Source organism: Lissotriton vulgaris, chromosome 2_1 (assembly GCF_964263255.1).
Source record: "Lissotriton vulgaris chromosome 2_1, aLisVul1.2, whole genome shotgun sequence".
NCBI lineage: Eukaryota > Metazoa > Chordata > Amphibia > Caudata > Salamandridae > Lissotriton > Lissotriton vulgaris.
This window is the reverse complement of record NC_141687.1, coordinates 60,959,505-60,983,548: the sequence shown is the minus strand read 5'-3', so window position 1 is coordinate 60,983,548 and position 24,044 is coordinate 60,959,505. Positions and strand designations below refer to the sequence as shown.

At 44.7% G+C, this 24,044-nt stretch overlaps 1 protein-coding gene across 3 annotated transcripts in view; it reads left to right on the top strand.

Moving 5' to 3' along the window:
- The window catches only part of SLC11A1 (solute carrier family 11 member 1), a 247,802-nt gene that overhangs the window by 90,631 nt on the left and 133,127 nt on the right, over positions 1-24,044 (top strand). For all 3 annotated transcript variants that reach the window (XM_086954462.1, XM_086954461.1, XM_086954463.1), the window contains exons 2-4: positions 8,205-8,323; positions 11,085-11,207; positions 17,029-17,148. In XM_086954462.1, coding sequence (XP_086810588.1) covers positions 8,205-8,323; positions 11,085-11,207; positions 17,029-17,148 — 362 coding nt within the window. The remainder of the gene's footprint in view (positions 1-8,204; positions 8,324-11,084; positions 11,208-17,028; positions 17,149-24,044) is intronic.

The window sequence follows — 24,044 nt, the reverse complement described above, 5'->3', positions numbered from 1 at the left end:
TTGCTGATTGTGTGCACCTGCAGTAGGGGGTTGGAAATTTTTTTCTGTCCTTCCGTTTAATTTACCTCCTGGTTGTGATTCCCCTTATTTTGCTCAGGCTAAATAGCGATTTTGGGGTTTTTCGGTATTAGCGAGTTTTCATGCATACCATTGCGATTCGTTATTACCGATTCGGTATTTCCGATGGCCGCTTTGGGGGTCGGTAATTCCGATTGTCTGTTTAGCGATTCGGTATTTTACCGCGGGGGGTTAATAGCGATTTTTTATTTTTTTCCGATTATTTGTTTGATGCATAGCATTTTCTGGATTTGCGTTCGGTATCGGCCTGTTTTACCGATTCGCAGTTTTACCAGGAGGTATTTTCGTTGATGCATCTGCCAGCAGGTATTTATTAGTACCAACTATTTGAGTATTTTTAAAAAAATTCAAAAAACATTTTTTTCAACAAAGAAAGGCACTATACATTAATATATTTACAATATCGTACAATTTTACAAACGAAAATGACAATGCAAAACGAACTTAAAAAGACGTGAATGCTAACATCCTACATAGAACAAAAAACAATTAGACAAAATTGTGCATAATATAATTTTGAAATTGAACATTCAAATGAATATGCTTAAATAAATTCACAACAAAAAAGGGAAGGAGTTTGGTCAATAAATGACGACTATTTGGACCAGCAACTGCTGGTGTAGTGTTTTGAATAACAAAACAAATCCTCCTTATGAAATGCCGACGCGTTTCGATGCCAGGACTGAGTGCCTGGAATCTCTTCAGGGCGTTATCATTGTATCTATGAAAGATGCAAAAAAAAAAAACAATAAAGTTTTGTTCACAAATTTCAAGACTCAACTCTATTCTAGTGCCACTCAGTGATTGTGTATGAAATAAGACCTACCAAATCCGTTTTAGGAAAAGAAGAGCCTCAGGGGCCACTCTGTTCACTAGTGTGACTGTTCAAGTCCTCTGTTTGTCGTCTAGTAAACCCTTTCACTTTATAAACAACACGCCATTCTGTTATGGAAAAAATGGCTACTATTATTGACATCCGACTGCTACTCTGTTGCATGATACCTACTTAAAATGAGTGTCTAACATACCTTCTTGGGCCGTGGTTTAGAGGCATATGTTGCTGTTAATTCTTGGGCATCTAAGGTACAAACTGCCAGAAATGTTGTTGCGCAGAGACGGCTGAAAAAGCGAGAAACGCTTACAGCCTGATTCATCAAGCCGAAATCGGCTCGCCATGGGCCAGATTCTGAGAATCTGGCCCTTTGCGAGCGCTATTTTTGCATTTGGGATTCATCATCCCAAATGCAAAAATCGGTAATAGCGATTTCGCAATTTTGCGAGGAATTACATTTAAGGAATCTCTATTGGAGATTCCTTAAATGCAATTCATCATCCATTTAAAAATTGCGAATTCGCAATTTCGGCCCGCTATTTACCGCGAGGTCAAACCTCGTGGTAAATAGCAAAAACTTAGAAAAATGCTTTTAAAAGCATTTTTCTAAGTTGCATGTTGCACACGCACATGTCCTTTGGACATGTGTGTGCGCAACACCTGTTTCAATTTGCATTTAAGGGGTGCTACAGGGTGTCCTTTGGACACCCCTGGCACCCTTTAAATCGCTATCTTATTTGCGATTAGCTAATTGCTAATCGCAAATAAGGAATACTCCCCATTCATTCCTATGGGCCTTTTGGCCCATAGGAATGAATGGGGAGTTATTCCTTATTTGCGATTAGCAATTTGCTAATCGCAAATAAGGATTGTGTAGGAATCGCAATTCTTTTTGCGATTCCTACATGAATCCCGTTTTGCGAGTCTGTAATAGCGATTCCTTATGAATCGCTATTATAGACTCGCAAAACGGGTCTATGATGAATCAGGCTGATAGATTGAAATCTACTTGCAAGTCAATGTGGTAGCGACTCGCTAAAAAAGTGGAAGTATTGCATACCTTAGATATAGCCCAATAACTTGTCTGCGCAGCTTGACAGCGTAAATGGTGTTTCTGTTAAAAAAACGAAACGGGTGATTATTACAGCGGTCAGCTTTCTTAGTAGCTATACTCTTGTGCACGAAAAGCGTGTGTACCTCTCACTCCAGCGGTGCAGCTCTCTTGCCGGTCGCATCAAAAATGGCGATCGTGTGTGTTTGAAATTGTTTGCTATATAGATTCAAACAGTTGCATTATGGGAGACGTAGACTCTTCATTGAGCCCGAACGTAGGAACATGTTCTAGCGTATGTGTTCCATTGTTACCATTGTACACATTTGTTGCAATGATGTCGGGGAATATTAACTACGCGTGCTCTGTAAGATATATCTGTTTGTCTGAATTGGGGTTTGTATCCTCAACAAATTTAAGGCAGTATGTTTAATGATTCCTCAAGCGTACTTCTATGAATGAATTAAGCAGGCAGGGCTCTGATGAGCCAGCAGCAGCCGGATTATTTAATAGTGTTTGTGAGGGTAGCACACTTTCTGTGGTGTGCAATTCAAATCGTGGATCACAGGCTGTGTAGGACGTCAAGGCAACTCATGGGCACATTATTATCAGAGAAGGTGGGGATTGCCTTCTACAGTCTCGCTATCTCAGAAAGGCTATTCAGCCCTGCCTGTGCACTGTTGAATTTTAAAATCAGCTATGCTTCTTTCTGTAGGAGCACCTTTTCAACGTTTACCGCATGATTGGATGATTTCATTGGAAACAAGATTGACCACTTGAAATCGTTTTCATTGTGGTTTTTCGCCACATAGTGTTCCACCATAGGAGCTGTCAAAACTCTGTTTTTGATCCTTGACCTATGCTGGCTGATGCGCAGATTGACTTGTTGGCATGTTTTGCCAATATATATCATGGCGCATGGACATTGTATCACATAGACAACGTTCTTAGTCCTACAATTTGAAATGTCAAAATGTTTCCATTTAGTCCCTGCATGGCAAAACTCGCTGCCTTCTATGGTACTGGAACAGGCAGCACAGTTGCCACATTTGTGGTGGCCTGTAACTGGTTTCAGATTCCACTCGACCAGCAAATCATTTTTTAGGTTTTGCCTGGCGAAAAGATGCGCTCTGCGCATCTTTTTCGCGCAGGCGAAAACCTAATGAGTACTGTAGTGGAGTTTGGAACGGCCCCGTCATTTATTGGCTAGCTCCATAAATGGAGCCTAGCCATTGGACGATGGGCCTGTCCGTCAATGCCGGACCAGATTCGGGGGCGTTCCCGAAATTTTTGGGCTTTTGGCGACGTCACGCGACGTCAGCCAAAAGCCGGGAACGCCCCCGAATCTGGTCCGGCATTGCCGGCACCTGATTTTCGAGTATTTCGTTCCCTCTGTGTAGTCATGCGGCGGTGGGCGGGGTTATTTCGGCGGTGGGCGGAGTTTCGTTTTTCGACCACGGCCGCCGGAGGAAGCCCTGGTGAGTGCGTGTTAAATCTTGCCTTCCCGCCCCCTCCTCCCCCTTCCCCCCTCCCCGTGTGTCCGTTCCGCCCCCCTCCCCGTGTGAAAGGGATTTGTTTCTGGAGCTCGGCTCGGGTCCATTCCCGCCCCCCTCCCGCTTCCCGCCCCCCCCCTGTCCTGTGCCCGTTCCCGCCACCCTCCCTCCCTGTGCTCGTGGTGCTTGTTATATCAATGAAAGACGTGCCTGCAGTAGCTTCACTAGCGTCTTACTATCCAATTGTACGAGTTTCTGGGTTGATTGACGGCAACACACTGGGCCTTCGTGCCGTGACTCCCCCTCCTGGGACTTCCGAGGTAGAGAGATGCAGGTAAGTGCGAATCGATTCTTTTTATGTTTGGTGCATGCGTGTATATTTGAATTTTTGGGAAGGAGTGTTGTGAATGATGTGTGTGTGTGTGCACGTGTGTAAATGTATGGGTGTGAATGAGTGTATGTGTGCGTGTGTGTCCCGTCCACCCTCCTCTCTGCTAAAACCCTCCCTGGTCCCTGATCTAAAAACTGGCTAGGGAGTGTAGTAGGGAAGACTGTTGTCCTAGGCTGTTGTAGAATCCTATTTGGACCTGAAAGCAAGCGGTGTGCTTGACACTTCAAGGCACTAGTCCATAGCTGCACGCCTTCGAGCGGAATTCAGGACGGCGCCTGTCTATTGGGATAGGAATTTACATGAATAATTCTCTGTCTCACTGACTCCGCCTCTCATCATTCACTACACACCTGCTTACAAGCTGCAGCGACTCAGCCTCTCATCATTCACTACACACCTGCTTACAAGCTGCAGCGACTCAGCCTGTCATCATTCACTACACACAACGCACAACTTGCACTACGCTCAGCGGTGCGTGTTTGCTGCTTTAATGAAGTTAGTAACGTATGATTTGTGTTGTGCGCACAACTGTTTATTTCACACATCGCTCCCCGCGCTAAAGTGTTGCTGCTTTCTTAGCGACACTTTTTTTGTTATTTGGTTTAGAATAATGCCAGCGGTGTAACTCTCACGCTCGTTTATCGATTTTATCCTGATATTTGACATTTCTTTCCTCTGAATTGTTAATTGTGTTGTGTACTTTCTGTGCTGCTGTATGCGGACGTTTGGCCGGACAAACAGCACACTTGCCGTGTCTGTGTTGTCCTTATGCCTCTTGTGCGGCACGCGCTGACGCCCTTGCAACTTTGAATGAGAGAGCATCTCTGGCACTTAACAGTAGGAAACGGGAAGTATGGTACAGGACGTGGCGTTGTGGCCCGAGCTATCGCCGCGGGAGCCAGGATCGAATTAGAGGGGGAGGGGGGGGGGGTGACCTTGTGTTATGTCACTTATGCTCTCCGATACCTGCGGGTCGAGCTCGCGCTATGTGCCTTCTCTGCTGCATGCCATCGCTGAACACTCGTTGCCCTCTCTGCCATTTCTGTTCACAAACTGCCCCCGTTCATACACTGCCTCTCTTCTGGGCCCCATCTGAAGACTTAATGCTGTCTCCACTCGCAACCACTTCTGCTCACACACTGCCCTCACAGCTCCCTGTCCCTTCTCCTCACACACTACCCCTTCTCCTGTGCTCCTTTTTGTCTCTGATCAATCACTGCCCTCGCAGCTTCTTGACCCTTTAGTTCACACACTGCCCTGCCCCTCGCTTCCTTAGCTCCAGGCTATATTTCAAAAACATTAAAACCAGCATGGCATTTAGATGTGGGAAAGGTATTTTCCATTCATAAATATCACACCATTATTCAGCTAGGGTGACAGATTTTCCAATGTTGTGAATATTAGTTATAGCCTAGGTTTGGATAATTTTAGCATGATCTACCTACCCCCCACAAATAGACGAATACTTGCAAACATGTAGGCTTGTATATTTTTAGATTTCTTCAGCATGTGGGCTTGCACACAGTGCATTAACACAGGGTTACTCTAGTGAGAGATACAGGTGACTTTTTTGGGTGAATGGAAGACGCTTGTCTCTAACAGAGGCGTAGGTGAAGCGCTTTTCCCTGGGGAACCATATTCTTTCTATGGAAAAAGAACAATTGTTACATTTACAATTTCACATGATATTCTCTTGTTTTCCACCTCCTGGAAAGTCTGCACGAGTGAGTTGTGCAGGTTTGAGCTTTAAAGAAATCTATGATGGATTTTATGGAGCGATTTACGGAATTTGCTAGCTCAGTCCTTGAATTCAGGAAGAAACTGAAAACATGAATCTTCACGTAGGCCCTGTTAGACCTGGCACCATTGGCCTGGGTCTTCCTTCCATTTTTGTTGTTGCCCCATGTATTTTTGCTGGTATTAGATCCTTTGGGCACTGTGCCACTGCTATTCAGTGCCACAGTGAAAGTGCTCCCTATTGTAAGTTGATGTACTAATCGGTGGTTCCATGTTTGGCTATTTGGTTTACTTGAAAGACCCCAGTCTAGTGCGCTGAGTGCCCAGGGTGTGTAAATCCAAATGCTGCTGGTGGGCTTGCAGCACTGGTTGTGCCACCCACGGAAGCAGCCTTGTAAAATGTGTCTGAGGTCTGCCATTGCAGAGCCTTCGTGCAGGCTGGTACTGTCATGCTGACTGGACAAGTGCACCCACTTGCCAGTCCCTAAACCTTCCCTTTTCTTCATATCAGTCACCCATATGGTAGGCCCAAGGGCAGGGTGCATTGTAAGTATAAGGTAGGACAAGCCCTGATGTGTGTGGCATGTCCTAATAGTAAATTGCAGCCATTTTCGCTTTTAGGTTTCGCCTGTCGAAAGCTGCGCACTGCGCAGCTTTTCGCGCAGGCGAAATCTTATGTCTACAGTATGTGTGCGTTGTCCTGCCCCTCTGTTCCATTGGCTAGCTCCATAAATGGAGGCTAGCCATTGGAACAGAGATATGTCCGTCAATGCCGGAGCAGATTCGCGGGCGTTCCCGAGAATTTTAGGCTTTTGCCCATGTCATGCGGCTGTGGGCGTGTTTTTTTTATGTTTTAAAGCTTTGTTTTCGCCATTTCGGAAGTGTCCTTTGCAGGGGTGGGTTGCGTGATGTCCCGCTGTCCGTTCCCGCCCACCTCCCGCTGTCCGTGAGCCCATTCCCGCCCCCCCGCTGTCGGTTCCCACCGTCTTCACTTTATTGCTGTTGCACGTATTTATTTATTAACATGCCGGTTATTAGTATATGTAAAAGGCTAACACAGGTACACGCAAAGCTGCTCTCGATTCGTTTTAGGCTCTGTAAAGAACGTCAGCCCGGATTTGTACAGGATCAACAATTCTTTGTAGTTTCAATGCCCCCTCCCTTCTCAGCCGGGACAAGCCCCTGCCCTCGGAGCACACTGTGTTCACGTTGTTGTGCGGCGTCCAAAGGGGCACTGAACCGCTGGTAACTGGCAGTGCTGGGGTGTATTAAACACACAAACCCTTGGTTACAGGACATAAGGATTATTATAGTGTGAGTGCAGAGTGCAGAATGCGCCGAGTGCAGATTGTGAAGTTGTGAGTGTGCAGAGTGCAGAATGCGCCGAGTGCAGATTGTGAAGTTGTGAGTGTGCAGAGTAGTGAGTGCGCAGAGTGCAGAATGCGCCGAGTGCAGGTTGTGAGTGTGCAGAGTAGTGAGTGCGCAGAGTGCAGAATGCGCTGAGTGCAGATTGTGAAGTTGTGAGTGCGCAGAGTAGTGAGTGTGCAGATTGTGAAGTTGTGAGTGCGCAGAGTAATGAGTGCGCAGAGTGCAGAATGCGCCGAGTGCAGATTGTGAAGTTGGGAGTGCGAAGAACAGAATGTGCAGATTGTGAAGTTGTGAGTGCGCAGAGTAGAGAGTGCGCAGAGTAGAGAGTGACTGCAGAGATTAAGCTAATGGCAATGTAAATGACAATGCCATTTATTTATCTGTTTTCAAAACCAACACAAATACAAATTGTCATTTACAATGCCAATAGCTCTAATTTTTCCAAAGGCAAAACCATTGCATTGTAAATGCTTGTCTTTTTGGGCAGCGAGACGTCAGCTCTCATGATCTGCTGCCCAAGGTTCTGGTTCTTTTTGTAAGCAAACATTGAGTGGGGAAAAGTGCATTCTAATTTTTCAAGTAAGTGCCAGTTCTTAAGGACGGCTTGCCTGAGTTTGTGCGTATCGGGCCCGAACGTTGGGACACATACCAGTCTGTCCAATTCCGGCTTCTTTCTCACTTGGAGCAAGCACTCGCGGGGGTGAACCGAGCGCTTTTAAACGAATGCTTCAATAATTTTTTAGGATACCCCCTTTGTTTCATCTCATTGCAGAAGGTATGAGCATGTGTCTCATAATCGTTCACGTCCGAGCAATTTCTCCTTATGCGTAATAGCTGCCCATAGGGCAAGTTTGTTTTCAAGTTTCTAGGGTGGGCACTTTTGTGGTGTAAAATGGTATTCCTATCGGTGGTTTTCTTGTGCAGGGATGATTTCAGTTGACCAGAGTCGCATTTAATTTGGACATCCAGAAAAGTCATGCAAGTATTACTATACTCAATGGAGAATTTAATATCCCCATGTCTCATATTGAGCCACTCGTGGAACGCCAATAGATGAGCCTGGCTCCCCTGCCACAGGAGCCAAACATCGTCTATATAACGATACCACTGAATGATGTTATCTCTGAATGGGTTATAACTCTCCACAAATCTTTCCTTTAGTCATAAAATGTAAGGTGTAAGTGAACATGTAATCTATAAACCTATCAAATCTTTTCTTTTTTCAATATTCTTTTTGGTTCTTCGAATGCTAAGACCTTTTAAAGAAGCGCAATCCACGCTATGGCTCCATCGACCCCCAGGAGGATGCTGAGAATGAGCCCAAGAACCAGAACAACCTGGACCAGAGGATCAGTATTCCGGATCCAGGGATGGTGAGCGACAACCTGTGTGTTCCATTTAACCTATATACGCTACATACATACCCTGCATACACTACATACGCTATCTACCCGGGTCTGGGCTGTGTTACTCCGAACCAAAGGTACCTCAGTTCGACCACAAATGCATGATAAAGCATCAAGAACTTTAGGATATTGAGAACCTCTTATAAATTACCCAAGGACATCCCCATAAACTGTCACTACCACATTGTTAATAACATAGATCACCTTCGAGATATATCGTTATAATACAATCAATTGCTCAATAATATTAATTGATTATTCAAATGGCATTTTTGTAGTATGTCATCAGCATTTCACTAATAGCTCAGAAACATATCAAAAGTCTACATTAATTAAATACCATTAACATAGTCATAAAGTATTAATAAAGCTTTATCCCTTTTTAACAACACCTCAAGATTATTTCATTATCATACTGGCTGCAACGCTTGCACGCGGGGCTAATTACCTCGCTGTGCTGAGCGTTCTACGGAAACGGGTGTGGCCGTGACAAGCTCAGCTCGTCACGAGCACAGCGCCACAGTGCTGCTTGACAAGCTGAGCTCATCACGAGCACCGGACGCTGTGTGCGCCCCACCCCACCCCCAGCACGGCGGGGGAATCAGCCCCGCAGGCAAGGGGTTATGCTTTAGTAACATTGCATCAAAACTGTAACTCAAAACATTGTCATCGGTTTACTCACTTATTAATTTATAGAGAAAAAACACCTTCCTCAACAATCATTGGCAAAGCCATTAGGTCTGGCTTGCATTCTGTGTCATGAGTAAAACATAGAAAACAGTGTCATGGTACAATCAGTATACAAAAATAGCTATTTGTATGCAATGTATCTATGAGATTGTTTTTAAGTTTTAATGAATCAAATACATTATGGAATTTAAAATAGTCCCTCATGCATTGCAATGCAAGCATTCCGTTGAAGGCGGACTGATCCACCAAGTACACAATGTTGTGAGTCGAGAGAGAATCCTCTCCCGGGGTAGCGCCATAGCCCACTCTGTGTATAATTTTAGGAATACGTAACAACATGTCTCGCAGACGTCTGTGCTGTTGAGCGAGGCAGACCTAAAAAAATAACAAGTCACTCTACAAAGGGTAACAATAGTTACAAACATAGATATCCGATTAAAAGCAGTAAACCAGTTCCTGAAAAATGTTGATATAATGAAGCTGGAATAGAAGCAAAAATATAATTAGCAGGTGAATTAATCTTCTAGAACAAGTAAGGGGCATATTGTCAAGGACGGCGTTAAAATTATCGCCGGGCAGAAAACTGCCGCTAAAGCGGCGATAATGGGCTTGATAATATGCCCTGGAGAATTCCAATAGAAGCCCATGTTCACACCAGAACATGGACTTCTATTGGAATTCTCAAGGGCATATTATCAAGCCCATTATCGCCGCTTTAGTGGTAGTTTTCTGCCTCTAAACCAGCAATAATTTTTAACGCGGTTCTTGATAATCTGCCCCTTGGTGCTTAACACTGAGAAATGGCTACAAATAGTGCCTGCAAAGGAGGGACTATCACTAAAAGCCAGTAATCGGCGGAAGACCCTTATTTATAGAAATGAGTTTAAATAGCCCACGAAAAGCTGTCATGTAATTGAACATATGCACCCCATAATTAACCCAGCAGTGACATAAAGCACTGCATATAATTAAAAAATAGAAAAATATGTTGGTAAACCAAACATTATAGTGTGTCAGTAATCCAGCCTGCAACCAGAGTCCAGAAGGTTTCCCAGAATCAGAATGAGACAGAAAGTGACTACTCTTTCAAGAGATAAGGTGGGCTGCAGGAAGACACTGGCTGATCCTGCCAGGATGAAACACGGAAACCTAAAGAATCATGAAGGCATCTCACTAGAAAAGGAAGTGAAGAGAAAAAAAAGGGAGTTAGGAGAACCAGACATTGACAACCAGATGACGTCATGAGCACATATGTGGTTTATGCAGGACTACTATTAGAATAATTGCCATCAAAGGCATAGAGATAATCTCTAGGTCACAGGACAACAGTAGGTCATGGCTCCTTCTCATAGGTCTTTCTGTTGTTGGGTCTCCGTTGGGTGGAGAGGTTGGTGCCAGCGGCTCCTGGCAGTCAATCTGGCATGAAGCACAATGGCTACCCGCTAGCGCACTCGGAAATTCTGCGTTATTAACATTATAGGAGCAGAATTAATTAAATAATGATGCCAGTCCCTCGGAATGGCTGACGTTGTAGAGCTGGAGACCTGGGAGAGGGAGCAGACCTCCAGACACTGTACAGATTTAAGAACAGAGATTGGACGGGGCCGGCCGCAGTCCGTAGTGCCACTCTGCGATATTGGCAAAGGAAAGGGGTCGATTCCATGGTACCACCCTGCCTTAAATGACCTAATACATGCTTGTACTGCCTCACCCTAAGGATTAGTCAATAACCATATACTCACAATTGAAAGTTCAGTTTGAGAGGAATAGGGCAGACATTGTATTATATCACAACATTGTGTATTGCATAATATTTTGATAACTCATGACAAAGTGGTGTAGTAAGTTTTATGAAGTATACAAACAAATACAAAGATTTATCTTATGCTACTCTTCACAACCACACTGAACCATCCTCCTATTTTGTCCAGTGGGCCGTTCTCTCGCTCAACCCATCAGTCCGCCCCCCTATGAAACTGCTGTTGTGGTAGTGGCATCTCACCATCTGTGGTCCTCCTGTTTCCTCTTGTTGTCACAGCCTGGTTTCAGCTTCCGAAAACTTTGGGCCTTCACCGGACCCGGCTTCCTGATGAGCATCGCCTACCTGGATCCCGGGAACATAGAGTCCGACCTGCAGAGCGGGGCCATCGCCGGGTTTAAGGTATGCCAGCGGTACTGTGCGAGGGTGGGGGAGGGGTTCTACTCCACTAGGACTGAAGGAAGCTTCCACTACCACACTTGGACTAGAGTAAGATTCTTAAATTGGATAGATAATGCTTCTTCAAGAGCTGATTGTTCCTGGGACTTGCATCTAGCAAGAGCCCAGTGCCTTTTGGGTACATATATCTGGCCATTATCAAGAGCTCAGTGAGTCTGGGTACATATATCTGGACATTGTGACGAGCTCGGTGAGTCTGGGTACATATATCTAGACATTATGAAGAGCTCGTGAGTCTGGGTACATATATCTGGGCATTGTGAAGAGCTTGGTGAGTCTGGGTACATATATCTGGGCATTGTGAAGAGCTTGGTGAGTCTGGGTACATATATCTGGGCATTGTGAAGAGCTCAGTGAGTCTGGGTACATATATCTGGACATTGTGAAGAGTTCGGTGAGTCTGGGTACATATGTCTGGACATTATGAAGATCTCGGTGAGTCTGGGTACATATATCTGGACATTGTGAAGAGCACGGTGAGTCTGGGTACATATATCTGGACATTGTGAAGAGCTCGGTGAGTCTGGGTACATATATCTGGACATTGTGAAGAGCTCGGTGAGTCTGGGTACATATATCTGGACATTGTGAAGAGCTTGGTGAGTCTGGGTACATATATCTGGACATTGTGAAGAGCTCGGTGAGTCTGGGTACATATATCTGGACATTGTGAAGAGCTCGGTGAGTCTGGGTACATATATCTGGACATTGTGAAGAGCTTGGTGAGTCTGGGTACATATATCTGGACATTGTGAAGAGCTTGGTGAGTCTGGGTACATGTATCTGGGCATTTTGAAGAGCTCGATGAGTCTGGGTACATATATCTGGACATTGTGAAGAGCTCGGTGAGTCTAGGTACATATATCTGGGCATTTTGAAGAGCTCGGTGAGTCTGGGTACATATATCTGGGCATTGTGAAGAGCTCGGTGAGTCTGGGTACATATATCTGGGCATTTTGAAGAGCTCGGTGAGTCTGGGTACATATATCTGGGCATTGTGAAGAGCTCGGTGAGTCTGGGTACATATATCTGGGCATTTTGAAGAGCTCGTTTGTTATTGTTATTGAGTAGCATTTTTAAAGCACGTAGTTACCCGGAGGCATCCCAGCGCTAAGCACCCTAATACAACATAAATCAGCTAGAAAAGAAACGTTTTTAGAAGCTTACGAAACTTGAGGTGATCAGACTCACGCTGTATATGAAGTGAATAGTATTCCACAATCTGGGTCCATTAAACGAGAACAGACGACCTCCAGTCCTCGCATGCTTAATTCTAGGCACAGGCAAGAGACCCTTGCTACTAGATCTCAGATTCCTGTTAGGAGTGTACCATTGGTTCCAGGACCTCAGCTGAGGGGGACCATTTCCCCCAACTGATTTGTGTATAATGCAGACGGCCTTAAATTGCACTCTCTGCTGTACAGGGAGCCAATGTAATTTGGCCAGAGCAGGTTTGGCAGAAGATCGTTTAGGAACATTCAGCAGTAAGCGAGCTGCACAGTTCTGCACTGTCTGCAGTCTCTTAATAGTGGCCGTTGGAGCACCCAAGTATAATGCGTTCGCGTAATCAAGTCGCGCGAGCACTATTGCCTGCATCAGTATGCGTTTTGCCCCAAAAGGAAGCAATGAAAGAATTTTCCTGAATTTCCTGAGCAGTCCGAAGCAGCTTCCTGCTACTCTGCATGACTTTTCTTTGAAGTCAAGGTTGGTATCGATCCAGACTCCCAAGCTTTTAACATGCTTCTTGGGGATCGGAGGGGTTCCCAGACAGATAGGCCATAGGAGATCAATGTTGGCTGGGGCTGATTTACCAAAAAAACCTAAGCTCCGTCTTGGAGCCATTGAGCTTCAAGAACGAACTGTTCATCCACTCAAAAACTACCTGAAGACAGGCCAGAAGATCAGGGTTGGGCAGACTACCATGATTTAGAGATACCACCAATTGGGTATCATCTGCATATGAGACCACCTGAACTCCAAACGGAATTAATTTCTCAGCCATTGAACTCATATGAATGTTGAACATAGTGGGTCTAAGGGAGGATCCTTAGGGAACCCCACAGTTCAGCAAGATAGGCTCCGATACAGATTCTCCTTCGAATACCCTGTAGGAGCGATCTTGGAGAAAAGATTGAAACCATTTAAGGGCTAGCCCTGTTACTCCCACTTCCCTCAATCTTTGTATCATTAAATGATGGTTCACCGTGTCGAAGGCTGCGCTGAGGTCCAATAAAATAAGGGCAGCGCAGCCTCCAGCATCCACGGTTCTTTTTATTTCTTCTGATGCAGCCAATATAGCTGTCTCAGTTCCTTGCCTAGGTCTAAAGCCAGTTTGGGAGTCGTGAAGATATTTATTGTCTTCCAGATGTGCAGACAAGATCGAATTTACAAATTTCTCTGCGATCTTACTAATACCAGGAAGCAGGGAAATAGGCCGATAGTTACTCCAATTCTCTGGATCCAGGCTAGGTTTTTTTAAGCAAAGCCCTAACTCTGGCCTGTTTCCACTGTTGAGGCACAATGGCTGATTCAAGAGAAGAATTGATACAATCTAATAATACTGGGGTCACTACTTCAGAAAATTCCTGCAGGATTTTGGGAGGGGCAACATCTGTTGGTGAACCCGATTTAAGTCCCTTAAGAAGGGATTGCAGTTTTATAAGATCAAGTGCATGAAAAACCTCCAACAAATGGGCTGGGCAACAAGAGACTAGGTACATATATCTTGACATTATGAAGAGCTCGGTGAGTCTGGGTACATATATCTGGGCATTTTGAAGAGCTCTGTGAGTCTGGGTACATATATCTGGGCATTTTGAAGAGCTCAGTGAGTCTGGGCTTCATATATCTGGGCATTGTGAAGAGCTCAGTGAGTCTGGGCTTCATATATCTGGACATTGTGAAGAGCTCGGTGAGTCTGGGTACATATATCTTGATATTATGAAGAGCTTGGTGAGTCTGGGTACATATATCTGGGCATTGTGAAGAGCTCAGTGAGTCTGGGCTTCATATATCTGGGCATTTTGAAGAGCTCGGTGAGTCTGGATACATATATCTGGGCATTGTGAAGAGCTCAGTGAGTCTGGGCTTCATATATCTGGACAATATGAAGAGCTCGGTGAGTCTGGGTACATATATCTGGGCATTGTGAAGAGCTCAGTGAGTCTGGGCTTCATATATCTGGGCATTTTGAAGAGCTCGGTGAGTCTGGATACATATATCTGGGCATTGTGAAGAGCTCAGTGAGTCTGGGCTTCATATATCTGGACATTATGAAGAGCTCGGTGAGTCTGGGTACATATATCTTGATATTATGAATAGCTCGGTGAGTCTGGGTACATATATCTGGGCATTGTGAAGAGCTCAGTGAGTCTGGGCTTCATATATCTGGACATTATGAAGAGCTCGGTGAGTCTGGGTACATATATCTTGATATTATGAAGAGCTCGGTGAGTCTGGGTACATATATCTGGACATTGTGAAGAGCTCGGTGAGTCTGGGTACATATATCTGGACATTATGAAGAGCTCGGTGAGTCTGGGTACATATATCTGGACATTGTGAAGAGCTCGGTGAGTCTGGGTACATATATATGGACATTATGAAGAGCTCGGTGAGTCTGGGTACATATATCTTGACATTATGAAGAGCTCGGTGAGTCTGGGTACATATATCTGGACATTGTGAAGAGCTCGGTGAGTCTGGGTACATATATCTGGACATTATGAAGAGCTGGGTGAGTCTGGGTACATATATCTGGACATTATGAAGAGCTCGGTGAGTCTGGGTACATATATCTGGGCATTGTGAAGAGCTCAGTGAGTCTGGGCTTCATATATCTGGACAATATGAAGAGCTCGGTGAGTCTGGGTACATATATCTTGACATTATGAAGAGCTCGGTGAGTCTGGGTACATATATCTGGACATTATGAAGAGCTCGGTGAGTCTGGGTACATATATCTGGGCATTATGAAGAGCTCGGTGAGTCTGGGTACATATATCTGGACATTGTGAAGAGCTCGGTTTGTCTGGGTAAATATATCTGGACATTAAGAAGAGCTCGGTGAGTCTGGGTACATATATCTTGACATTATGAAGAGCTCAGTGAGTCTGGGTACATATATCTGGACATTATGAAGAGCTCGGTGAGTCTGGGTACATATATCTGGACATTGTGAAGAGCTTGGTGAGTCTGGGTACATATATCTGGACATTATGAAGAGCTCGGTGAGTCTGGGTACATATATCTGGACATTGTGAAGAGGTCGGTGAGTCTGGGTACATATATCTGGGCATTATGAAGAGCTCAGTGAGTCTGGGTACATATATCTGGGCATTGTGAAGAGCTCGGTGAGTCTGGGTACATATATCTGGACATTGTGAAGAGCTCGGTGAGTCTGGGTACATATATCTGGGCATTTTGAAGAGCTTGGTGAGTCTGGGTACATATATCTGGACATTGTGAAGAGCTTGGTGAGTCTGGGTACATATATCTGGACATTATGAAGAGCTTGGTGAGTCTGGGTACATATATCTGGACATTGTGAAGAGGTCGGTGAGTCTGGGTACATATATCTGGGCATTATGAAGAGCTTGGTGAGTCTGGGTACATATATCTGGGCATTATGAAGAGCTCGGTGAGTCTGGGTACATATATCTAGGCATTATGAAGAGCTCGGTGAGTCTGGGTACATATATCTGGGCATTATGAAGAGCTCGGTGAGTCTGGGTACATATATCTGGGCATTATGAAGAGCTCGGTGAGTCTGGGTACATGTATCTGGGCATTATGAAGAGCTCGGTGAGTCTGGGTACATATATCTGGATATTATGAAGAGCTCAGTGAGTCTGAGGATTAAATCTGGGTTAGTAAAATGCTCAGTGAGTCTATGCGTAAAATTAAGAGCTCAGTGGGGTTAAGCTACTTGATCTGCTTAGTGGGTCTCAACTTCGTCAAGAGCGGATGAAATGTGACGTGTGAGTCTGGGCATTATCGAGAGCTCAATCAGTGTGGGATTCATTAAGATCGGAGTGAGTTTGAACATTATTAAGTGGTGGAGGGTTGGAGAAGTCATCAAAACTTCAGTACGCCAGAACTTGATCAAGAGTTCAGCTACATGAAACATTGACTGGATCTGGGCCGCGTGAGGGTAACAGGGAGTTTGGACTTCGGCAGCAGGTGAGTGCGTCTGGTCATTATGAACCGGTGAGTGAGCCTTAGCATCACAGAGAGTGAGTGAGTCTTTTTCCACATCAGGTGTTGAGTGAACGGTGTCAGCAAGAGCTAAGTGCATCTAGACTTCATGAGGTGCGGAGTAAGCCCAAACATCATCAGGAAGCGCCTCTGCGTGTAGCCATTTTTTAAGTGCGGCTGGGATCGACAATGGCCAGACAGGTAGTGTTTGCTTGTTTAGCTGTCATGTCACCTTGTAGTTCAAAATAGTCACCTGTCAATCTAGTCAGTATCAGAGGCCTTTTGACGCAATTTCCTGTGCATCAAATGTTAATGATCATCTAATGTCATTTCCTATGATGTCCTCACTTACAATATTTAGAAGTTTTAAAGACCTGATAAAAGTTAACTTTTTTTTAAATCACATGTCAGTCTGATAGCATCAAAAGAGACTGAAGAATCGACTTGCACTCTATAATACTATGTAATATGAAGGAGGGCAAAGAGTGAGATTGAGTGATAGGAAATTTGACCTGACCTGACATATGTGTCCACTCTCAGTCACCTCCTCTGCCCCTCTTTTCCACAGCTTGTTTGGGTTCTGCTCTGGTCCACAGTCCTGGGGCTCCTGTGCCAGCGGCTGGCCGTGCGCCTGGGTGTCGTCACCGGAAAGGACTTGGGAGAGGTCTGCTATATCTACTACCCCAAGGTAAGCTGCTGGAAGGGATCCCTCTCTGTTCCCATTGTGTTTATTGGGGTGTCCACCTTGGTTTGCGACATCATGCACAGCTGGCGTATTCTGCACGCCCCAGTAGGAGCCCCTTAAGTCAGTTTCACTGCTCTACACTGACCAGGCACGTCTGAATCATATTCTATGTTTTTAATAGGGAATGTAGTTAGTTTTCAAGGCAGACAATATAGAAAAGTAATCACACGCATTAACACACTTATCTGACGGACATACCTCTATGAGTATGTAATAAAGATTCAGCAAGAAGAAACAAAATGGCAGCAAAAGACATATTTCTTCATCAAACTATTTTGTTATTTCCGGCAAACTTGATTATCTTGAGAGCAAATTGAAGTTGACTAATCCATTCATAACTCATGGTGGTGACACCATCTTCTATTTTCTGCAAAATGGCCCCAGGTTGCTGTGTGTGCCTCAACTGTATTGAAACCGCTCTTTTTGAAAAATATGCTTTTTAACTATAAGAACGCGTTTAATTTTATATGCAGCATGGATACAATGAAATTTATTAGCTCTGCAATCCGTTTCATACAACAATCACTTAGAAAAAGAAAAGACTATGCACTGTTGGATGCTTTGCTGTATGAAAAAGAAGATGATTAACTTCTTTTTTTTTTTTAATATATTTTTATTGGTTTTTTTCTTAACAGGATACAAATAAAACATGCAACATTTAAAGCAATTAGAGCAATTCGCTGATCCATGTGGGATACATAAATTGTGTAGAAGCGTTTTGTATATGGCTATTGGATGGCTGGTTAAATGTCCTGTTAGGCTAGTCGTCCTTTTGACTTGGTTGCAAATGGCCCCTTTTCTTCGCCCTAAACCTAGTTTTAAACATATAACATATAACATATACATATAACATATAAATGTTTGGCGGCTGGTTGAGGATCGGCTGTCTAGCCCTGTGGATGGTTATCACTAATTTAGCTGTCTAGGGTGGTTTGTACGGGTCTAGGAATATTATCTAATGATGACCACATCTCTCTGTTAGATTTTCTTCAAGGTGTGTGTATTAATGCAGTGTTGTCAGCTCCTCTTAAGAATGTTACCCAATTTAGCCACCTCTTGAAAGAGGCCTTGGTGGTGTCTTTCCACTTGGCTAGTACTGTCTTTGTTGCACTAGTCAGGAGGAAGTCGAGAAGCTTTCTGTCTTGCTGTGAGGTAATGTCGGTGTTGAAGTGTGCTGTGGTTAAAGTGCCGAACTCTTGTTTCAGGTTGCAGCCTAGGGTCTTGTTAGTAAAGTCGAACACTTTATCCCAAAATTTCTTGACCTTGCTGCAGTAGAAGATTAGGTGGGCTAGGTCCCCTGTTTCGCTGTTACAGTTCCAGCAGTGGCTGTTCTCCTTTAGGCCTAGTTTCGCTAAGCGAACCGGAGTCCAGTACGCTTGGTGCCGCAGCCAGAATTTTGTTTGAGCTAGTACTGGTGATATCAGGGGATGACCCCATGGTCTCCATTTCTTGTTCTGTGGGTTTCCAGCCTATCTGTGTTTCCCAGTAGGTTGTGTTTTCAGCGTTGAGCTTTGAGGCCGCTGGGCGAAGGAGTTTGTATAGAATTACTGTATGAATTTGTAGCTGATCGTCTTTTTATAAAACTTTGGATAATCGGATTTGTCATTTTATCGTACATTCTCCTTACGTAGTTCAAGCCTGTATATATATATATATTTTTTTTAATTATTGCATACGAATATTAATCAGATTGTATTTTTCTTTTCTTGATATATAGGTGTTTGTATGCTTTTATGGTGCTTGTCTTGTTATCACCGAATAAAGCTGTTTTGAATTAAATTGAGTATGTAATAAATATTCAGCAAGAGAAACAAAATGGCAGCAAAATACATATTTCTTCATCAAACTATTTTGTTATTTCCGGCAAACTTGATTATCTTGACAGCAAATTGAAGTTTGCTAATCCATTCATCAACTCATGGTGGTGACACCATCTTCTATTTTCTGCAAAATGGCCCCCGGTTGCTGTGTATGCCTCTAGCGGTCACCACCGCTGACCTACCGCTGCATGCTGGGAGGCCGGGAACAGGTGGGATGAAGCCGCCATGGGCATCTCCTCACTTCAGACCATTTATAAGATCCACTCTACCACAGAGGCCCTATGAGCCGTGTCTGCCATGGCTCAATGGTTCCACCACATTTTAGCTGCCCAACACAAATCTTATCATTTTAAGAGAAGAGGGAAGTTATTGGGTCTGTGAGGCTCTGGCTCAGCTAGGTTTGCGGTTTTCTTTCGTAAGGAAAGGCCAAGTGCTTCTTCTTGGGAGGGGTGTTGGTGGTGACAACTCAAGGATTGACTCACCTTAATAAAACAATGTTTTATTGTCATGTCTGTTGACAAGAAGTGTCATCTCTGCTCCCCTACGTGGAATGGTATCTGTTTAGTGGCTGTAAAGTTTGCTGCTTGCTTCGCAGTGGAGTTACCTCTGTTCATTTTGTGATAGAGGGGGGAGATAGGATGGTGGCCGCCATGTTCTTCTTGTTTATTTTCACCTTTATAGTCAGCGAGGTGACGTCATGGCTTGTGTGGGAGCCCAGAAGACCATACCTTGGGTGAAGGACGTATTCACGATTTGAGTATACGTTTGTGTCGGGCTAGGGTCAACAGAAAATGAGGGGTAATGTGGTTATGTCTGCATTAATGGATTTATTTACTTTGTGATTTAATTACTGGAGAAAGGCGCAGATGTTTTGAAGGCTGTGGTTTGAAAAGGGCCTGTGACACATTTCTTCCCCATGACTCCACAGCATGTGACAAACCAGCCTCACATGGCTTCCTTCATGTGTATCCCATGATTGCCACACTTCATCCCAGGTATGGCCTATTATTGTTTCCACGGCGTGGGTGGCATGAGGCAACCACGCGTTATTTCAGTTTGTCAACATTGCGATCAGTTCCCACTCCTTTTCTGTTTATTTCTCTTGCTCCATCTGTCACTTCTCTTTGTCTCCCTCTCCCACGAGAAGTCGTGTGACGGAAGCATGGGAGCAGGATTGATGCAGGTGACCTCAGAGCCTCACTGCCCCTGTAAAGACCCTGTAAAGACCTGGAGTGGCATTACTTACAAAAGTTTGAAATCAAAACGTGAAAATGCATTTTGGTTACAATGATAAGGGGGAAAATGGAAGAAATAAAAAATGGGCAATTTCTACTTGTGTGTGAAGTTAGTAGTGCGTGTACTTTCAGTGTTATTCTTTCAAGATGTTGCATTATTTTTTCATCTAGACTCTCTAGGTGTTGTAGCTGGTGCCACAAAGATGAAGACCGCCTCAGAGTAGGAATAAAGGGATATTTACTGTGGAGCCAGTTAGATGAGGCATGGCTTGGGGGGCTCCAGCTCAACTGACAGTGGCTTGGACCCTACACAGCTTAGCACAATACTAGCTACACATCAGATGATTCCCTTCTTTGACAACACCACATTTAGTCTGGTAATTGTATCTGAGTCCATCCTTCATCTCCTGCCTCTCACTTTAACCTGCTTTCTATTAAGTACCAACACATACAAGTAACCTCTGAGCTCCGGAGGACCTGAAGAAGAGCACACCGGTTGGTGGACGGTGGATGTGGGTTCGGTTCTATTGGTCGCTAGCCACAGCCGGCTTACAGTAGGAAGTCCTTTACAAGATGGCTGACATCCAGCTCCAGACGAGGCAGGTCTGAAGTCCATGATTGTAGAGGAACTCTCAAATGCCTGACAGCCCAGAAGAGGCAGATGTGTAGGGCGTCAGAATGTTCTGGCTGTGGTGGAAGTCTGTAAGGTAGATCCGATAGCCTAGGATGCTGGGCTGGAGAGGTTGCATACGCCCACCAGAGCATCACTACACTGCAGTCTCTCCTCCTAGGCTTACTCCCCCAGCCATCCCATAATTGTTGGAGTGCAAGCGTCTCCATATGGATATGTTTAGGCAAATGTCAGAGAATATGTTGTTACCGAACTGTCGGGGATGTTAACCGCATAGACTGCACCTGCCTGTCGCTAACCACTGAGCGGCTAATTTACAAGCCCCTTGCACGTCCAGTACGTCACTTTTTGCATTTTCACCATGGCGGACATTCAGCCGGGGTGCGGCTGAATCCGACGCGTGTGCAGAGCGGATGATCCCCGGCCGTCCGACACACATGCCCACCATGACGTCCGATGGCCATGGGGCGTCCGATGCATCGAAAAGGTTAACATGGGAAAAAGTGATGTACGGGCGACACGAGGTACTTGTAAATTAGCCCCACCATTTTTTGAATCGAAACAGAACTCTGTTCTACTGCAACGAAATATGATTCCGGATATTTGTGTAACTCCATTTAATTTGGGTAGGAAACCAAATTTATTTTAAATATGATGTTTTATGTCGTCCAGATGTGGTGTTCTTGGCAGGTAAACTCTCAGCCAGCCACCTCCCATCCATGCTGGTGACATGCTACTGGAGTGGAACACTGAGCACTTATAGAAGCCAAGCCCTTCTGTCATGGAGATAGGCTTTGCCTTCACACTGTGTTAAGTTAGCATGAGCTTATTAGAAGTTTAAACGCCATCTTTCCTTTCTGCTGCTTCTGCATACGGTATATATTGCTATTAGTGCTTTGAGCCTAGTAGACTATTATGCTTTATCCGAGAATAATATGTTTTCCTGTAGTATCAGCTTTGCTTGGTAAGCTATGTCTGTACAGTGAGTGCCGAGGCCTTCAAGGTTATTTCAACACAGTGGTTGTTGTTTGTCTGATCAGCGCACGTCCTAGACATAACACATATAGAGCTGTGGCCAACACTGACTTTTGGCGCGTTTAATAATGCACTGCGCAGAGCATGAACACACACTAGATGAATATTCGCATGCAGAGAGTTGGTGTAGAAGATGATGTGATCCCTTTCTACTAAGACCAGAGGTATGGGGTCACCCTGCTAAAACCCAAAGAGCCCTAGATATAATATAATATACTAGCAAGGGAGGGTAAGACTTAGGTGTACTTTAGCCTTCTTTCCTTTAGCATTTTAACATGCTTTCTCCCTTTGTATTTTATGGAATAGTAACTACGCTGATAACCTTGTTGCTTATAATATGTTTGCTTGTATTAACTAAGATACTGCACCTGAGAACACGGCATTCGAAATAAATATTTCAAACTTGCACGTGTCCTCATTGACTCCTCGTTCTGGACTGGTTTGTTAGTATAACAAAAGAGTGTTCATGTGTTCCAAGTGACCTGAGGTGTTCTAAGTTCATGTTCTGGGTTGTCTAATCATTGGGGGTGTGAAAGAACTAATGAGACACTGATTGCTAGTCTGGTAGGAGATTTTGGATACTAAGGTGAATTTTGGCACACCCTGATTCACTGAGGTTCCAATCCTCTATGCACAGTTCTGTGTACGAGCAGAATCCCTGCGACATGGCGCCCAATCGTTGGTGGTCTTATTACATGACACTTGATTAGTACTTCATTCAGTCCTTAACCCCCTTTGCTATTGTTTCCGGAAGACAGTGGTGTCGGACAAACCTACCTATAATTACATAGGTGTTTTCAAGCTTGAATCTATTCAAACGGTTTCCTTTTGAATTACTACCCAGTAGTACTACGGAGGTTCTTGTTGTACCGCCTTCTGGTTGTGTGGGCGGAAGTGGCTTACCCTTTTGAGATTTTCTACTCATGGGTGACCTTCTCAGCAGTGAACGCAAATATTAATGTGTTCAATGCGTACACTCCCACTGCCGTGCCACAGGAATATGTTCCGTAAAGGACACAGGAAGTTCCGATTAATGCTTGGCAGCACCGAGTTTGGTTTAATGGCGCCCCACCCCACACTTTATTGACTCCGAGACTAGGTCCTTTGTCCATTCCAGGCGCTACTTGGCCTGTTTTGGCTGGATTTACACCGCATTATCAAGCAGGAGCGTGCCCCCTTGCAGATATAAGATGACTACATACAGTCGCAGTTAGCGTTATTAAGTCGTTAGTACAGTACATTACCCGCAATCTCCCGAGCGGGGCCCCAGGTGTTGTGGCGCTTCCAGCCGGACAGAGCGGAATTAAGTTGAGCCCAGTGATGGTAAATGCAGTGATGGGCAAGCGCCCCCAGAATAAGGATGACTTTTCTTTCTGGCTTGCCGAGAAGTTGGAGCAGCTGTAAGCAATATTTTCCTAACACGACTCCTAGTGAAAAACACAGGATTATAACAATTAGTATGCCTAAAGACTTGATCCGAGATGGAAGAGCGTTCGCTCTCATATGTCTAGCCTTCATTGGCTGCCAGTGCCACAACGTATCCTTTTCAAATCCCTAGGGCTCTCATTTAGAGCCAGCCATGACCAAGGACCTTCCTATCTGAAGAAGAGATTTACTCTCTATGCTCCCACAAGAGCTCTTAGATCTTCCTCTTTGTTTAAAATGACCCTCCCTCGCTTTAAGCGAACCAGACTAGGAGGCCAGTCCATTGCAGTAGTGGCAGCCCGAGCCTGGAAGCCCCTTCCCCTTCACTTGCGCTCCACTCAGTGTGTAGCGCAGTTCAAGAGAAATCTGAAAACCCATCTTTTTAGGAGTGTGACATAAGCTGATTCTTGTTTGTTTCCCCTCTGTTCTTTCCCATCGCGCCAGGATACTCCCAGGTAACAGAGCGTGTTATAAAATTATTTATACATACATACATACATACATACATCCCTGAAGCTGGTGACTCTGAGTCTTGGGGTAAGATTTTTGCAGCAGTGTATACGAGGTGCTTCAGCACCCCATCAATCACTGTCCTTCCCTCGGTCATTAAACGTGTTCAAGATGAGCACGGACCTGAGGCAGCGGTTGAATTGGGTAGGCGCCTACGCGGCTGTTTTGACGTCGTTTCTGATC